A 19,736-nucleotide genomic window follows, 5' to 3' on the forward strand; every position below is an offset into this window, starting at 1 on the left:
ACTTAGCTGTAATAATTTCCCGCATTCTGTCGGCCGTCATTATCTGCTCGTTATTTTCCGACAAGAGTGCTTTACCCCTTCAATCTCGATGTAATATTTTAAGGCCTGGTTCTCTCTCTTTCTGCCCCCCCCCTCCCCGCCCCTTCACTCTTCTATTTCGTTCGTCCTGCCACTGTATGACGTAACGACGCCGTACATCGAGTACGATAACGAAAATTCATGTTATGTTAATGCATTTGAAGAATGTCTCTAAGTCGGTCTGAATCGATGCTATCGTATTAGAGGCGACGTATTTCCGTGTAGCTAAATGTCTGGCACAAAAGCACCGGTGGCTCGGTTTCAGACTTTTACTCCATTGAACCGGAAAATTGAGCGGATACATTTTTTCCACGGCCAGTAATCTCTCGCTTGTCTTCCGGTTCGTCCTATCGTCTTTGGAACTGGCAAGATCGCAGCCACCTTTAAACCATCCGTTTTTTCAAATATTAAAAATTGTTCACGACGCTCGATCGTATTTATCGATCCGCGAGGAAACTTTTTATTCCGAGAACAAGACGTTGATACTTGACGCGGAACGGGCGATAAGCGTGGAAGGTAAAGCGAGATTTCGCTAAATTATCGTCAAAATTCGGAGGCTGCGAAGCGAAGAAGAGCACCTCGTCGTCGACAGCGAGCGGGTTTCGTTTAAAATCGAGCAGCACAGCTTTTTCTCGGAGAATTTTCTCTCGCGTGTCGGCTAGCAGCAAAAGCGGAAGTCGCAGAAAGGTGAAACGAGGCGAAAGTCTCCGGTCGCGGCGTCACTCGCTGATAATTGTAACGACCTCTGGGAGATAACGAGCCGGCTTTTAAGAAGGACACCGAACCGGCGAAGCTACGTCGGCCACAGAAAGGAAGCAAGCGAACAATTTGCGCATCACGGTACATAGTTGCACGTGCTTCGTCACGAACTTTGCATCAAGCTGTGGTCGCGCGTACCCTCTCATTTTCTCTTGATTCTTCTTTCGCGGCGAGATTAAAGAAAAAGGCCGCGAGTCGAGTGTTTAAGAAATTGCAAACACAACCATAAGATTACTCCGTGTTTGCTAGTTACGAATTTTCTATTGTCCTTCGACCACGAACCATACGTCGATCAAGGTATCCCGCTATCCTGCATAATCCTCCTTTTTTGAGTCGGTTTTGAAGATAACGAGAAACCAGAAGAAGAATGTACTCGACGTGATTTCATTTCGGTAAGGCTGACGAGGAAATGTGACCGGCATGCTGTATTTCCAGCAATTTCTCCGATTCCTAACATCACGCGAAACTCGTCGTCGTCGAGGAACTCGTTGAATTACATACGTTGAGCCACTCGATGCGAACGCGCGTAATAGCAACCGCGGTGACTAACAATTATCGCTCGACAGGCTCATTGCTTACAGTTTAACGGACGTATCTCGCATTTCCAGATATCTTCCCGTTTATTACGAACATCGATAGGCGATGTTACAGAGCTGCTACGAAAAAGAGATCTCGGACGTCTTTCGCTCGCAAGTACGACAGATCTTTAACGCGGAATCGCTCGAGAGAGCCGGTGCTCGAAGTATCGTGCAAAGTTTGGACATTAGACGTCGCTTTGCTCGTACCGTTGTGACAGAATCGCACGTATGAAGGTTGAACGCTGTCCTGTTTAGAAAACATACAGGTTCCGTGGGAACGATTCTTTCGCGGAACGTTCCGAACCCTCGGCCTACTTCCATTCCCTTTGCTTCGACCTACAATCGCCGTTAAAGGTGAATACTCCTTGGAAAATGGTTTATCGCCTGAAATTTCAACAGCTGGCTTTGATCGGCTCTGATACAGAAATACAGTCAACGATTTCTCCGAGTGGCGATACGCGCGTCGTTTCACCACACTGTAATTCATCAACGAGATTCCTTGCAGCCGATGGAACGTCGGGTTCTCGCGATTAGCTAGCTACCCGTTGCCACGGCCGTGGCTGGAAGTAGGGAGTGGGCCATCGAGGGAGGTGCAAGGAAAACACGTTCGCGAGCAGAGTGACCGAGCCGACACCCGGTATATGTGGATTCGTAGAGTAGTCGTAGAGTCGACTCTCCGATATCGAGCGGGAGGCCCAGCGAGGGTTGCGCTCGCGCACACCTACACGTTTCACCGACCAACGTACACGTACGTTACTCGAGCTTACACGTGCGCAGTCTCCCACCTCTACGATCTACCACCAGCGCGTGCCGCGGATGGGGAGGAATTTCGAGAGCAACGAAGAGGAAAGCAGGTTGTAGGGTAGCGGCGAGTGCAACGGCGAATATCAGGGGGCGGCTGGTGCCGCTGTCCGCGGAGAAAGGAGAGAGGGTGGAAGAGAAAGGAACGAGCAGCCGAAAAGCAGCGACGAAAGAGACAGAAGAAGCAGAGAAAGAGGACGATGGGAACGCGTGCAAAGGAGAAGAACAAGGGGTACCGTCGCCGAAGTAGAAACGGGATACGCTACGTTGGTGGAAACGAGACTGGCACAGGGTGGGGTATAGGATGTAGAACGAGAGAGAAGATACACGAAGAGACACGACGACAGGGCGAAAAACAGAGAGGGACGGAGATCGGAACGACGAGGAAAGAGAGCGGTCGGAGGGTGGCGAGAAGGACGGAGGACGTCCAATGTCGATGAAGGAGATGGAAGAAGCTGATGCGAGCAGCCACGTCGTGAAAACGGGAAGGAAGAAACGAGAGGGAAAGAGATACGGTTCGAGGGACAGTGTAAAGCGAAAAGGAGACGGGCATAGGAGAAGGGTGAAGAGAGAGCCGATAGCGGCGGAGGGCGGGATAAAGAGGGTTACGTAGCAAGGCGGTGGTGAAGGTGGGAAGAGGGCAGGGAGAAAGTCGAGAGAGAGAGAGGAACGGAACGGAACAGGGTTGTTCCAGTGTGCAGCGAGCGGGCATCGCGGCGGGGGCGCCGTTCTGCTGCTCCTGTATATCCATCCAGAGTTATATGCACCATCTACCGCATCCTAGCGACCACGACGGCGACGACGACGACGACGACGACGACGACGGCGACGACGACGACGACGACGGCGACGGCGACGACGACGGCGACGACGACGACGACGACGACGGCGACGGCGACGACGACGACGACGGCGACGACGGCGGTGGTAACAACGACGACGAGGACGAAGATAGTGACGGCAACGACGGCGACGTCGAAGATAGTGACGGCGACAACGCCGCCGGGAAGCAGGAAGAAGAGGAGGAGAAGGAGAAACAGGAGATATCCGGTGACATCGTTCGCGTCGAAGGCTAGAGAGTGTGACTCTTCGCGTAAACGACAGTATCTACGTTAGTCATACCGATAGAGTTTATTAGAATTCGTGGAACGCGTCGCGAACGTTTCTTCGTTATTATGTCATGTGCGTCGTGGACGTTAACCAGTGTCATTGTTTGCGAAACGCACGACAAACGCGTCTCTGTTCTACGTAAATAAGGAGGAAAGAGACGAGGGGAAAAGAGAAGAAGAGCGAAAGGAAGAGAACGGAAACAGAGACTGCGCGAAGACAAACAGGAAGAGAAGCTGAGAAGCGTTGCTCGTGGAAGCAACGGAAGAGCGTACAGAGAAGAAGAAAGCAACGAAGAAACGAAGAAAGGAAAGACGGAGCGCCGGTTCTACCTGTGATAGAGAGAACGAGGGAAAGGTGGAATAACAAAGAGGAAAAAGGAAAAGTAAAAGGTAGGTCCACTCGTCGAAGGGAGCCATCGAAGGTGGAGGAGCATGCGAGAGCAGCTCCTCGGTGTTTCAACATGACCCAGCCTTAGTAGGGTACCTCTGCTGGCGTACACCCTCCGCGCCGCGACACGATACGACACGCAGAAGAAGGTGGTGGAGGAGGTGGAGGTGGTGCCGGCGGAGGAGGTGGTGGTGGTGGTGGAGGAGGCGGCGGCGGCGGAAGCCAGAGAGGTGGTGGAGGACGGAGGAGAGGAGGAGGAGGTGGACGGAGAAGAAGAAGACGAAGGAGGAGAAGGAGGAGGAGGACGGTGGACTCGCTAACGACGGCGAACGTCCTCGAGGGTGCAAGATACCAGCACCAGCAACACCACCGACGACGATGATCGTGACAGGCGGCGATCGACGTACATGTTGGAGAAGGAGGCGCCGATTCGCGGTTGCGGTACTGGCCTCGGCTCTACTGACCCTAGCGATCGGTCCCGCGCCAACCGAGGGACACAGGCCAGCACCGAACAATCCGATCATTCTGCAGACGAGCACCAGCACGACAACTACGCCCTTCTACGTGCACACGGTGAATGGTACCGTCTTAACGAACGGCAACTACGATGAGTTCGATGCACACGCGGAGGACGGATACAACAGTACCATCCATCATCACCATCATAAGAAGGTCGGCGGTAACATGACCGAGGAGAAGGCGCCTCTGTTTCCCGAAGATCTCTTCACCGTCCATCAACGGCGACGCGGTGCCGTGATACTTCACGTAATCGGTGTGGTGTACATGTTTGTCGCGTTGGCGATCGTTTGCGACGAGTTCTTCGTGCCGTCTTTGGACGTGATTATCGAGAAACTGGAGATCGCCGACGACGTTGCAGGTGCTACCTTCATGGCGGCCGGCGGTTCGGCCCCGGAACTCTTCACATCGATAATCGGCGTGTTCGTATCGTTCGACGACGTCGGTATCGGCACCATCGTCGGTTCGGCCGTCTTCAATATTCTCTTCGTGATCGGCATGTGCGCTATATTCTCGCGTACCGTGCTCTCCCTCACATGGTGGCCTCTATTTCGCGACTGCACCTTTTATAGCGCCAGTCTGCTCACCCTGATCTATTTCTTCCGTGATAATTATATTTACTGGTACGAGGCCCTCGTACTCTTTGGATTCTACTTGGCTTACGTGAGCTTCATGAAGTGGAACCAACCGATGGAAAAGCTGGTCAAGAGAGTGATCTACAGGAACAAGGTGACCCGGGTGAGGTCTACCGATCAGCTGATGCCCTCGGTATGTACACTGTTTCTAACGCAAACGCGGTATGCACACTGAAACGAACGCGATACACGCTCTTTCGAACCAGAACTCCCAGACCGATCCTCCCTCCTAGTCATCCATCTTCTTTACGTGTTTTCCATAATTTTTCTCCATTACGTCGAATCGATCTACGACCTACGTTCTCTACGTTCTACGACCGTTTAATCGCGCTACTCGCTACCACACCGTTCCGTCCTTAGAACAAAGTCGCGTGACTTTGCCTACTCGCACGGCTACTCGTGGGCGGTGTTTTGTCCCGTTTACGGACATTACCACGTTCGCCCTCTTATCGGTCGCGTTTTTTTCTTTTCCTTCCCCTCGTCGCAGATGATCGGCCTGATCGAGCATCGGGGTCGCGACATTGGCCATGTTACCGATTATTATCCTACTTCCTCCCCTATCGTTCGCCTCTTCTCTCCTATTCTTCTCGCATCTCTCGATTGCTTTTGATCGCACCGATCCTCCTTCGTATCACGGAACGTATCCTCTGTGTACTTTAGATAATAGAATAGGATTTTCAAACGGTTCGCTTTATCCCTCGCTCGAACGTCGCTCGTCTCATCGATTCGTTCTATTCGATGCTCTGCACTAGTATTTCCGATAGGAAAAGAAAACTCTACGGCCTCGAAAATCTCTCGTTCCGAGAACCAGATGAATGAAGAAATTCGCTGCGACGTAAATGCTTGACTTTGAATCATCGCACGTTGCTTTTCATATCCGCACTTTGCGCAAGGTCGATCTCGACGATGAAATTCAAGCGAAAAATTCCGATGCTCCAAAGATGTCCCAATTACGCGCGCCCCATCCAACGACGCGCTTAATTAATACACTTTGCCACGCGTATCCAGTTCGAAATTAGAGAAACGTGGCTTCGGATACGAGTGGCGAAGCAACGAACCGAAAACAACGTCGATCTCGTTTCTTCCGCGTCTTTCGGTACGTTTCGCGTCTGTTAAGATTCTGTCGGACGACGATCGATCGAGCGCTATGCATAACAAAACGATTAAGCGTTTCGATCGCGATCGATTCCTTCCACGGCCGTGACTATCTACGTCTGATTAAACTTCCGCCAGTTATTCGCTTCGTTGTCGTATCCTAGACGATGCACGCTCGATCACGCGCGTCACACGTACGGCAAAGAACGCTTCGACGTGAACTCGGACGGCGAACGCCGGATGGAATTTATGGCTCGATCAAGCGGGATGTAAACGCGAATAAATCAATCGGTCGAATTGAATTCTCCGCGATCGAGTAATTTACCTTCGTCGAAGGTGGAATTTTGATTTATCGATCGAACCTTTTAACAACCGCCGATCACCCACCGATTCTCCACTGCTAACAAACTCGATCGATTTCAAACTCCGGACAAATCAGCAGGAAATTGATTATCGAGAGGACACGCTTCACCGTGTTCGGTATTTCCTTCGTGGAAATGCCGCGGGTGATACGAAAAACATTTTTCTATTGTCTGTTCGAAATCGATCGCTTCGGTGTGCTCGAACGATTTCCACTATGTGCACAGCCTATGCTCACTGTATCCCGCTGATCGCGCAACTTTGTCTTTCGTCTCCTCGCGCTTCCTCTCGGTATTCAACGATCGGAACGCGGCACACATTGTCTGAGAATTGGGATAACGGCACATATATCTGACCGTGCTGGAATCTTCATGGTCCTTGTTTCGCAACCCGATGATTGTCCATGGACGCGGAAGATCGTCGGGCAACTACGAGCTAGAAAAACGATAGTCGTGCGATCGGTGTCGCTGTTATTATCGTCTCGTGCAGACTGAAAAGCGAAAAGACGAATCGCGAGTTGTAATGGGGAAAGGTTGCGTAATATTTCGTCTCGATGATTGTATTTTCATAGCGATTTTCTACCGACCGTACACGGTCCGAGAATCGTGTGTGAAATTTCGCTTGTCACGCGGCTGGAAGATGGATCGTGTGCGTGGACTGTGACAACGTTAATTACGTTATCAAGATCGTGCTAGATAAAACGGCGGGGCAATCGCTGCAGCAGCGGCGTGCAAAAGCGAATGATTCGCTGTCGTGAGACGGGGCCGTAAACTCTGCGCTCGCTTTTAATCAGCTAGTCATGATTTCACCTGTTTATATCGGATCGTTTCGCGGTTATTTCCTCCATCTTGTATATCGATATAGAAATACGTTATAAGCATAAGCTAACTAACATATACGCTGACGCGTACTTCGTCTTGTCTTTGTCCGCAGCCGGTGTTTCTATCGCGCGAATCTCGTATTCGGCCACTTTCTCTCTCGCACCGCGATTCTCCGTGTCGTTGATATCGCAGAATAGCGAAACTCCGCTGTCAATCAGACACGATATCGAGAGTGTGAAATACAATTCTCTTATTGACATTGATTAGTGATTGCTGAAAACGGAAACCCGATGCGTTAATGACTGCATAATTGTACAGTGATAGAACCACCGGTCGGAATTTACCTTCTCTCGCCGATTTCCACGTTCGATTTAATACCATCACGAAAATTGTCACGCGTTCGTCTTTATTTCTATATACATATTTCCTGGAATAATCGACTGCCAATACGCTGTAGCGTGCGCCTTGCGTATCGAAAATTTCACCAAGTATTACTCGATCGATTTGCTATTCAAACTACCGGGAATTCGCATGAAACGTTCAGCACTGGATAAATAATACGCGGAATCTTGCTTCGAGAGACACGCAAAGTTTAGCCCCGACATCATCCGAGGCAACGAGAGGCAAAAATCGTATCGGGACGCGGTTCGAGCAGGCAATCGAGAGATTAAAGATTTAATTAACGCACGAGTCCTCTCGACAGCGAAGGCTAGGGGCTCGCGAGCAGTTTTAAATCGTCGACCTCGCGATGAATTTCCTCGAACGACGGGCGATCGGAAGAGTCTGTAAGAAGAAAAGTTGGCCAGCGGTTTAACCGAAGCCGATCGGTACTTCCTCTCGTCGTCCTCGTCCATCTCATTTCCATCGTTTGCCGGTTGTGGACGCCGGGTGCTTCTGCCCTCGCGAAATCTTCCTTCTCGGGGAAGTTACGGCATTGCAGTGTGCTGAGGCCCTCCACCCATCGTCGAATCGATTCGACAGAGGCCCTTCCACGCTTAACCTCGCCACGACCATATACAACCACTGACGGCCGAGCTCGTGCACGCTCCACCTTCCTTCTCTTTGCGTTATATAAAACGTACGTACGCTGATCAAATGCACGCTCGAGTTGCTAGCAATCTGCCTACAAAACCCGATTGACCGAACCGACCTAAAGTGTTTCGACAGCGACCGGTAAACAGACCGATGCTAATAATATGATTAGCCGACGGTCTGGCCTCTCGTTGTCCGGCTGACAACGTTTACTCGCCGGGAACACGCGAAATCGTGCGTTCAAAGAACCACGTAGAGTCTTGAGCGTTTATCACGATGTTTGGTACCGTCGTTCCATCAAAGGGAGAAGCGTTTGATCTACGACGTCGAGAGAGAAATCGTAGCGATCGTGGGTCTGTTCGTTCGTTGGTCTTCTTCGGTGACGCGCAATCAGTCGCGTCGATTTCCATCTGAAAAACGTCGAGATTGTCGCGTACATCGCGTCGAACAGGAGGAGCGGAGATTTCCATCGTGAGAGTAAAATGCGAGGCGCGGCCTATGGTACGCGAAATGGCGCGCAGCAAATTGCACGCTAATCGCATCTCTCGTAATCCTCGATTCGTTCGAAGTGTAACACGGCGCGTACGAATGTTTCCACGAAAGGAAGAAATACTATTCCTGATGAGGATAACTTTGCCTGGGAAAGAAAATTTCGAAAGTTTCTCGACCAGGGGGAATTCGGAAGTAAAAAGTTTCGCGCCGGGAACACAAGTCGTCGATTCGTCTACGAAATTGCGATCGTCCCCGACCAAGGAAAGAATTTTCTCGAGATAAACGAGTTTGCGATCAATCGGCTGAGCCTGTTCCTGACGTTATATCGGCTACCATTCGCGTCTCGATCGGCTGTTTCCTTCGCAGCACACATAATATCGTTCGTTATCTCCCGATTGCTTGATTTTTCTATTAACGCGAACGATCAGTTTCTATCGAGCAAACGGTTCTTTCGAGGACAAAGTTTAACGCGAAACGATCGTACTTCGACACGAGGGATTAACGTTTACGGTCGCGGTACCCTGTCCACACCGGGCGAACGAGTTGGAAGTTTCATTTACCTTGCAATTAGGGATGCCTACCTCTTGGAATTAAGCGTAACTTTTGATTAGATTTCCTTCGGAAGTGACGCTGTTCGAATTATGGTTTGTTTCGCTTTGTACCGTGCACAATTACCCGGCCGCAATTACGAGAACGGTCTTCTTCGTCGATTGTTTTCTCCCTTCGACGGACCAAGGTGGTAAATAAAATGATTGAGATAAAAGTCTTGGCGAACAATCGAACGGAACCGCGCATCCAGTTAGGTTGGTGGACGATTGTTCGGAAACGGTGCTCGGAAAAGGAAAAAATTGTTTCAAACCAGCGTCGCTTGTTTTTCATCCAAGAGAAAGGCATTTTCGTCGGTTAACGATAATGCGCGGCCGACATTCTTTTGTTGAAATATCGATTCGAGGTTGGAAAATTCGTTCCGCTACCTTGACCAGTGACATTTCCGCGCTTTCCAAAAAAAAAAAAAAAAAAATGTGATGTCTTTCGGTGCCGTTCTTCTCTACTCGCAGAGACGATCCTACGCGGAAACGCGTACGACGATCGATCGATAGCAGCTTGCGATAATTGAGCCGACGCGTACCGAAAATTGGCGTACCGAATTGTCGTGATACGTCCGCTTGTTTTCGTAAAAGCAAACAGGTCGACGAGAAAGCACAGGCAGAGGAGGAGACGCAGACGAGAGGGGAGGTCGCGAGAAAAAAAGAAAAAGAAAAATATTTACGCGCCACCGTCTGTTTCACCGTCGAAGAGGGAAATCGCAGTCGTCGGTTTGTTTTCGATCGCTCGGCAACTTTCGTAAACGTCGAAGGTCGCGCGCGATGCGAGTAAAAATCGCGATGGTCGCGGCCAAATCGTGCCGAATCGAATCGAACGACGATTCGCGGTAACGACTCGGTCGGCTTTACTTTGATTTATCGTTCGATTCGTTGAAGTTATTACGGTTAGACGAGAAACTTCCGATCGGTTACATCGATTATACGGAACGACCAAAAGAATTCGGGTCAACTTTCCGGATATTAGTCTTTCCGTATCAAAGACTTCTTTGTCGAAAAGATGGCGTTAATTAATATTTTTCGACAAACTGGAACGTCAAACGTGGAAAACTCGTAACATCGAACATCGAGAACTTGTGTAACGTCTCGCACTTAACAAGTAGAGCGTACGTCGAACGCAAGGAAACGTTCTCAGTGGAGAACGTCATTTGGCTGGATCGCGATGTACGTATGTTCGTTGGCACGAATAAGCGGAACGCGTTCGCGAAGATACTTGCAGAAATTCTGAAACTTTTCCTAATTAAATTTCGTGCATCGTCATAGTTGAACCGATTTTCTTCAATGCGCGAGACACTGACGAAGGAAAGTTACGGCCGTGATCGAGACTAGTTCGTTTCGGGTCTTTGTTGTCCTCCGCCACCTTTATCTTCTACGTAATTAAACTTGAGCCGTGCAAAAATGATCGACTCTGGTGTTACGTCACGTTCCCGGCGAATATACGATTCGATATATATACGAGGCCGATTTAGGTTCTTCCCGCGGGGAAATACGCGGTTAAGAAATCCCTCGTTCTTATCGAAAGACGGAAGTGGCAGGAAAACTTTGAGCGGCGAAACTTGCACCCGAGGCAAAACCTGCTCGTCTCGAACATGCCTGTGTAATCTGGTCGACGCTGTCGAAACGTCGAACACTCAAAATCCACCGCGTACTTTTTCCTCCTTTCGTTTCGTTTCTTGCAAACGGCGGGTCGTATTTCATTTTCTCTCGCAGTTGCGTCGAGTTACGCGCTTCGAGTCCGTTGTTTTCTCATCGATACGTATCTCGTCCTGGAATTTATTATATTCGCGATGGTCGTCGAGTGGTTTTTTTCCAAGCTCTGTATCGATCCGTCTTAACAGCATCGGCGTTTTCTTTTTTTCTAAATCATCCGTAGTTTGGACACTTTGAAGCATTGCCCCGCCCGATGGCCCAATTTACGTCTCCTCTTTCAGATTCGACCGGTCTTTTATCACGTTAATGGCAAGACTCCTTTCCCCGGTAACGAGGCAAATAAAGAAATAGACAAAAGCGAAAAAAGTTCGCACTTGTAGCCGCATTCGCGAGCGGAACGACGCGAGCGACTTCAAATTCTCGTGCTTGCGTTAGCGTCTTCGCGACTCAAAGAGGAAAAACGTGTTAGTTGCGAGAAACGTGGTCGGACTGCGGGATTTCGACGAGCAGAGGCATCTCGATCTTCTCGTGGCGACGTTGGATGCAGCCGTGCGAGATAGGTCGCGCGAACACGCCGCCACGCGAACGCGTCGACGAAACGAGAATCGCGAAGCCGTTGATTCTATGGATCGTCCGCGCCGAATCAGCGACGCAATTACTTGGTCGATCGGTATATCGAACACCTCAGGAACACCAGGACCAATCACCGTGCCTCGTAATTACCGCAGAACCAAACACTCGTTGTGGTTGACGACAAGAGCCTTTCCCTGCTTTTCCTCTGCAAGCTTGCGAGATGTCGCGAAGGAGAAAACGAAACAGACTGCGTTCGGGAAACGAGATGCCGTCGTATCGATCGAAGGTCGCAATTATTTGCACGACTGAAAGTAAGTTTCAAGGATTTCGCTTCTTTTTCCCGCTCTGTTTTTTTTTCTTCTTCCTCCTCTTCTTCTTTTCTTTTCTTTTCTACTTCTAGTTGTTCCGTCGTTTCTTTTTCTCCAACCTCTGTTCGCTAATTAAGCGGCGACCTTCGGCCAAGCTTACGACGCCGCATACTCTTTCCTTTCCTTGCGACGCGTAATCTCTGTGCACAAGTCTATGTGAAACGCTTGCGCGATTACTGCATTCTCGTGTGATTGTGTGCCGCTTGCGAAATCACGAATCATCAACAAACAATTACTCGATTGTCGTTACTGTGATTGTAACTGGGTGTTTCTTGCTTGCAGCACCAGAGCGCCGCCCAGGCATTGGTGAGTCGCATGTCTCTATCTCTTTTTTCCTCTATCTCTACGATCTCTATATTTCCTCTGCGTTTCTTATTCACGACCGTTGACAAACTTTCTACACACTGTTCGTCGGCTGCTCGACTTACGACCGTCCCTTGTTCGACGAAGAAACACGTCAGCCTCGATCGAGAATCTGCCCCGCGAAAGTCGAGCAGCCGACGCGTCGACGCGATGCATGATTCTGTGTCTCGTACTTTGCCACGTCATGTGCCTTTGATCGATGTATTTATTCGTAACAGCATCAAACTATATACCGAATGTTCCAGAAGTCGCGCAGACCTCTCGCGGCTCGTTTCTCTATCGTGCGAGTTTGCTTGCGAGGGATGCGCCACTTTTGGACCGAAATTTCACGCGTTATTTTCACGGTTAATCGTATAATATCGACGGATTCGACGAATGGTATCGGCGAGATTCGCTGACGATTAGCGAGGTCCAAGACCACGAGGAAAGAAAATTGGTATCGCGGTAACAACGTACGTAGATATTCAAGGGTAGAAGGGGTAAAGTGTGTTCACCCTCGTGGGATTTCGGTGCGCGGCCTCATTGTCACCTTCGACTTTAGCCGCCGCAGCGTTCTGATCTATCTCTCTTTCATCAAGCACTCTTGGTCGATTCAGGATGCACCGATGCAGCCAGGTCGCTCCGCGCATGAGAAGTGGCAGCTGCGACAAAAAAGAATCGTTTATCCACGCCCTCAACCCCGTTTCCGCATAATAGATACGTAGACACGTACACACACACACACACACACACACACATGCGCGCATCTACCGACAGAGACACTTACGCTTACACACGGCCAGACAGTGACGCGTAGAGAACAAGAAAGGGAAGAAAAAGAGAAATTGCTTCGATCGGTCGAAATTGCGCGAGTACGCGAGTCTCGTTCCATAACAATATGCATCGTAACTCTGGTAAGTACTTACGAACGATTCGAAACCACTTTGAACAGGCGCGCAAAGGTACGGACATTTTAACCGATCGGAACGCTTCGTTCGTTGCTCGTTTCGGCAGCGTTAACTACGTATACGCATTGAGCCACGCGTATGTACGCGTACACGAATAAACTGATTAAAGAGAAGCTAGAATTTCATGGAAAACTAATACGAGAGGGTTTGTGCGTTTGCCGTGTAGCGACCGCGTCATCGGTTCCTCTTTGATTAGATTCCACGAATCGAGACGCGTTCGATGCAAAGTAGCAATCGCGTTTCTGAAAGTCTGATCATCCGATTGAATTAATCAGTATCGAACGCTGGTTTTCCACCGCGATCTCGCCCCCACCCCTCGTCGCTTTTGCAATCCTATCGGCCGATGTTTTGAGGAAAAACGTGAATGATTCACGAGGTCGGTCGAGCCCGTACATAACCAAATTAAGTGGTTTCCTAGACGTCCGATTGTCTATGCCTGATCGATGAAATATTCCTGGAAGCGCGGCGTTCGTTTTCCTGGAAAATCGCAATTATGTTTCGATTTGATCACGATCGACCTAGTTCGAGCGAGATAAATCATCGGCCTGTAGCCGATCGCCCAGCTGCCTCGAAGAAACCAACTATCCGTTAAGATTCGCGAGAATCCAGGCGACACTGTTGTCCTTTATCGCGTATTCTATATGAGAAAAGTTGCGCCGAGTGATTTTCTATGGCAAGGCAAACTAGGTCGGAAGTAAAAGTTGTGTAATTGCGGGTCTATCGGTTCCGATGGTCGATCCCTAGCGAGAAAAGCCATCATAGCTATACGTAGACGTATATTTCAGTAAGAACCGCGGTAAGAGAGACGAGAATGTCGGTGCTAGTTTCGCGAAGCAAAGTAATCGTAGTCGGTGTAAAGTTGATTTGCCGCTGCGACATTCTCGAGTGGCTCTCTCGAATTTAAATAACGTTTACTAGCTCGTCGCTATAAACCCCATTATCGCGGCTCGCTGAAACATCCTGTCGAGACGGAAATCGTAATTCAATTCGAAACATTCGCAGGCGTTTTCTTCGTCTCTCGCAGATTCTTCGAAACCTTCCACTTTCTTTGGAGACGTTGGCGAACGACTACGACGAGAGGAACGGTTATTCCTTCTTTTTCACAATCTTATCCGCCGTGCGGAGAAATCGAGCCGGCAGAAATTCACTAGTCTCTGGAGTTCGATTCGCCGCTCCGTTTCCACGTCTTTTAATTTCTCCTTGTCTCGCTCGATCCAACGTTCTCTCGACAACTCTCGCTTCGCCATACTTTTTCTCCAGCCATTCGAAGCAGCGCGAATCTTCGCTAACGTTTCTCCAGATATTGTTGTTTCCTCGCGTTGATTTAATCGCCACTGTTCTGCTCGTAACACGACGATTACGAAACCACGGATCGCTTTATCTCGCGTTTCGCGGTACTTCGCGACGCGTCTCGTTCGTCGAAGGATTTTCGAATTCCGCAGAACGACGTCGCTCGTGCAAAAAGTTGTCGCGCTGTGTTCGATCGCGTTAAGAACCTCGCTATCGGACTGGACGATTTAGCCCGCGTTAATGTCCCATTAAGTTCTGCTGGTGTCAGTTATATCGTTCTACGAACCGCGCTATTTATCGCATCGCGAACGACTGTTTGTTCGTCCTGACGTACGAGTCGCGTCAATTATAGACCGCGATATTATCCAACGTAATGTAAAAGTTTCGATTGTCACCGAACGCTCCACTTTTGTCCGTTGCGTTTCCAATTTGCTCGGGGCGCGGATAAAAACCGCAACGTTTTCCTACGATAACTTTTTGTCGTCGCTCGTGTTTCGCGGATGTGCCACTTGTTCGTTACAGCTATAAAACCACCGTAAAGGCCATTAGGTTCTCCGGACCGGAGGGAACAATTACGAAAAAGACGATGGCCAAGTGAAACACGAATATATTAAAAACCGATGATATCGATCGGTGCAGGCGATATCGGATAGACTCTCGATTATACGAGGATGGCCTACGAGAAACGACTACGTAAGGATAAGATTTCAAGCTTGTATCTGAAAGTAGTGACGAGGGGAAATCCTGAGGATCGCGCGCAAACTTGTCTAGATAGGAAATGGCCAGGAAAAGGCAACGGCAGTGAATCGAAGCCGGCCGGCCGATCATTTATTTACGAATGTTCCGGCAACCCTCGATTCGAGTGCACGCGAGTCTCGATACGCCTTAACGCGCACATTCTCTATCGGATGCTTTAATATTAGTCGCCGTTCCATTCATGCTACCAAGAGGCTTCTCGATTCATTGTCATCCATCGAACGCACCATTTGTCTTCTCAATGGTATCGCGACTAGCTTCGAGAATTTCGATCGTATTAAGAAAGAAAAGGCGCGAACGACACGGCAGTGAGCTCACCGATGGCAAAACGCGCATCCTTCGAAACGGGCTATTTATATTTCCCTTGGAGCTAACGATTTTTCCATCGTTCGTTTCAACGATCACAAAATAATTAGAAAGTTTTTCGTTCGCGTCCTAATTGCTCGCCCCTGCCCCCATTCAGGTTCGAGTAGCTCGTTCAATGTAGCTTACTTTTCCACTGTTTGACCTACTTACCATCGATGGTGAAATATTTTAACCCCGGTTCTCGTTCAATTACGTCAAACCGATTTTCGAAACAAAGGATTCGATAGACAGCCGAGAAATCCCCTCGTGCTGCGTCATCCAACGACATCTGTCATAGGCACGCAACCGAACCCTTTTATTTTTCACCCTCTGCGCTGACAATTTCAAGTTCACCCATTGTTCGAGCGTGTTACTCACCGCTTTATCGACCATACCGACCCTTCCGACCGAAGGTCTGGTTAAAAATTTCAAGGATCCACTCTCTTATCGAGGTGGGCTCGACCGCTGGCTAAATCGAAGGCATAAATAGCGCGGTAAACATCGAAATACCCAAGGTACGGCCTTAATCTCTTAAGGGTTCGTCGTTGAATGCGAAAGAACGACGAGTCGGCACGGTTTCCGCCGAGGAAAATCGATCGAGCCTGCGAGAAAATTCGCGAATATGATCGATGGCCCGCGGACGGGATGTCGCTCGCGGGGGAAAAAATGGAACGTTTACCTCGTAAATATCTAGCAGCAGAAGCGAATCTCAGTTTCCACGTCGGAGTTTATTTGCTGGTTTATTTGCGGGCCAAATTGTTTTCGCATCTAACGCGGATGCGCCCCTCGAAATCGGGGTGGAAAAGTTTGTTTGTTCGAAACAGCGTTGTCCTTGGCGAATCGTTGGAAAAGATGTCGCCGACAATCGTGTGCCGAGCTGGCTATTGTTCGAATGTGACGAAGAACCGAGTTAGAATGAATCCGACTCGCTCGGCCTACTCGTCGCATTTGCCTAACGGTGCACGCTCTTGAAATATTGCCAGCTGCGATAAACGAACGCCTACACCGTCGTTCAATGCGACTCCGTTTCCCTTCGAACGGCCGTGTTACGCCGTGAAAAGGGAGAAAAGCGCGAAAGAAAAGGAAAAAGGACGGAAGGGGGGAAAAAACGAAGAGAGAAAAAGAAGGGGGACTCGTGTATGGAGAGAACGCGTGTACGCGGCAACCGGAATACTCGTTTTATTCGCTCAAACATTCGCAGGCCGCCTGTCCCTTTCAAACGTTCTACTTGTTTTTCGCGCGTATCGACGTATCGACAGTGCAACGCGCTCGCACGCCTCCAACTTTCCTCGCGATTTCCCCGGCTTCCGTTTCGTCTTCCATGCCGCCATTCTGCTCGTCCTGGAAGAATCTAGGATTCCTGGTAATTGGAACAGTCTCGGAGGAAATTTTGACGAAATAAAGACGAATAGCAGGCTGCAATTACGGCATCGCTGCCAAAACGCGATATTTCTGTTGCTTGATCTGCTCAACCCAGTTTGCTCGCAGTTGCTCCTTCTATACATCCCCTGTCAGCGAATAGTCGACGTTGCGTATAATTAATTATAACGCTGTTATCGGTAACAGGCCATTAACCGCGTCTGCTGCCTGCGATCGATCGTTAGTCGTAGCGGTTGATGTACGCGAGTTTTCTTCTCGTTTTCCTTCGTTTGCTCGCGCTCTGGTCTCACCATCTAAATACGATCGTTGCCGTACCCTCTGAACGACGAAATCGCCGTTAAGCGATCAGATAAATCGACGAGATTTCGGTTCGACGTGTTCGTTTGTTGGGGGCCGTTTCTCGTTTTTCAGTTTATCCCCTTGGCTCGTCGAGCGTCGACGATTCATACACGACCGCGCACATACATGGCCGTCGTTAATTGCACGGTGAGATCTCGTCCCGACTCATTTGTCCGCCGCACTTCTCCGTTATTCTTCTCTTCCGTCCTGCTCGAGTTGCCAGTTTCTTTTTTCGGCGAAAGTGGGTCAAGGTCAGGGCTGCCGGTACCCAACGTTTGCAGGACACACGAGCGCGAATATGCGCCGGTAGCACGAAAACGCTTGGAAAGCGTCGTAAAACTGACTCGACCGGCTGACGTTTGCGACCGGCCACGGCGGAAAGCTGTATTACGTATGTAGGTTAAAGTTTGAAAGACGGAAATTCAGCGTGGCAATATTCGTGACACGGCACGCGCCGCTAACACGAGTCACGGCGCGCTCTACCGCTTCTGGTTCGACGTTAATTGGTCAATTTCCGCGATCGTTAACGATCTCGCAGCGTCGATGGCGCGTCTTGATTAGAAAGTTGGCAATCGGTTCTCTCTCCGTTCTAAATTCAATTACTATTGCCGATCGAGCCGCGCAGCTGGCGTTTAACTGGCCGTCGACGGCGATTCCACCACGCGAAAACGATAATCGTCGATATGGTCGGAAACGATGGGTAAAAATTTGACGCGTGATTTGTCAGACGATTCTTCGGCCCTCCGTCGTGGCTGAATTAAACAAGATCGATCGAAATGTCACGATACTCGCGTAGCCCGAAAGATCGCTTCTCTCTCTGCTTTTTACTTTCGTCGGCAAAATCGAAAAGTGCCGTTCGTTCGTTCACGATTCGTCGATAATTGGTCATTTTTCCAAGTGTTTTGCTCCGTTCGATACGAAACGCACTCGATACCGACGAATTGGCCGCGTCTCGAAATAGCAAGCCATTTACGACACAAGCAGAGCTCGGGTTATCCTGAAGAAATTTCGAAGGAAAACGAAAGAGTGCTCGATCGACGTACGAGCACAGCGATCGTGCTAACTCGTATAAATTTGTCAGCGGCTCGAGTAAGCAGCTTACCCGCCTCTCGTGCGCTTAACTTAGCACGCGATCGTGCAAACGCGCAACTCACAGTCAGCCCGTTCGACGTACATCCACATGGTAGCGGTTTCCAATTAACAATATCAATTGGCCGTTTTTCATTCCGTGTATCGTGTACGCACCAACCAGAAAACGGTACGACAACAAAAGCCACGCCCATTTCCATGATACACCATCCGCGACTAGGGGTTGATTTTCCTATATTTCCAGATGAATACGACGCGTCACGATACGTCTGCCGAATATTATTCCGCTCTATTTATTATTCTTCGATTCTGTGCTCGTTCGCGTGTCCTATTCTATCGTGTGCGTACGCGTGTACGCGGCTGGTTATTTCGTCTCGACAGGGCGCGTCGTATTTTACTCGATCGAGACGCTTCCTCGCGAACCTTCTTACCTCACCGACATTTTCTTTAGCAAATATACCGGCACGGCGGCCAGTATTTATGGTCGCGGAGGAAAACTACTCTGCGTTTCTTCGTAGCTGCTTTCTCCGTTTGAGGGAGACGCTGGATTTTCTGCAGCGAACCTCCTTCCCGCGGCAGTTTGCGGCGGATGTACACAAAGGTCGCGATAAAACTCGTCGATGACGACCGACTCGTACCGTGTCGTCGTTTCTCCGCCAGTTTTTCCTCGGAATTTCGCGATTGATAAATATTTAACACCTGCCGTCTCTTTTGGCGCTCGATGGCTAAATTTAAATCCGCTTAGTCGGCGAAGATTCGTCTCGGACGACACGAAGTAGTTCTTGGCGAATGCGAAAGCTTGCAGGCGGTGCTTTTACCAATTTTTTGGCCACGATGCCCCGAAGCTCGGCGGAGAGTTCGCGACGTCGCGTCGGTTTCCGTCACTCGACCCACTGCTGTTCCACTAGAAGCCCTTTAACCCGAACGAACTCGTGCAATTTTTAACAACGCGAGCAAATATCGCCGCAGGCTCACTGGCTGGAAATCGAAGGACGTCTGCTCCGTTGGCACGGGTCCGCTAAGAAATTTCCTCTGTCGAAAGCAGTGCCGTTCCGCGCCAGTTTCGGCAACTGTTTTCCCCGCGTAAATCCTACGAATTCTTTGGTCCTGTCGTCTCGCGACCGTGCAAACGATCGACTTAATGCGGTCCCATGAATCGCACGAGAAATGTACGAGAAGCGTGGCTGATCAAGCGCAGTTATCGAGAGATCTTCGTCGTTTGGAAGGGATTATATTAAGTTGTCGGAAAAGTGTCTTTCTTTTACAGACACGTCTTTTACAACGATGCATCTTTATACAAACATGAAATCTAATCTGTCGAACCTTGTGATCCTTATTTTGGTAGAACAAAATGAACCATGCGTAATTCG

The 19,736-nt window shown here is 49.6% G+C and overlaps 1 protein-coding gene across 8 annotated transcripts in view; it reads left to right on the forward strand.

The window, feature by feature from the left end:
• Positions 1-3,955: 3,955 nt before the first annotated feature.
• The window catches only part of LOC126869416 (sodium/potassium/calcium exchanger Nckx30C), a 51,638-nt gene continuing 35,857 nt past the window's right edge, over positions 3,956-19,736 (forward strand). For 5 of the 8 annotated variants that reach the window (XR_007690924.1, XR_007690925.1, XM_050625914.1 and 2 more), the window contains exons 1-2: positions 3,956-4,997; positions 12,140-12,163. Coding sequence is in view for 6 of the 8 variants with exons in the window: in XM_050625914.1 (XP_050481871.1) it covers positions 4,092-4,997; positions 12,140-12,163 (930 nt within the window). In the remaining 2 variants the exon portion in view is untranslated. The remainder of the gene's footprint in view (positions 4,998-12,139; positions 12,164-19,736) is intronic. The other 3 variants (XM_050625917.1, XM_050625918.1, XM_050625919.1) reach the window with 1 other exon arrangement.

Source organism: Bombus huntii, chromosome 9 (genome assembly GCF_024542735.1).
Source record: "Bombus huntii isolate Logan2020A chromosome 9, iyBomHunt1.1, whole genome shotgun sequence".
NCBI classification, from domain to species: Eukaryota; Metazoa; Arthropoda; class Insecta; order Hymenoptera; family Apidae; genus Bombus; species Bombus huntii.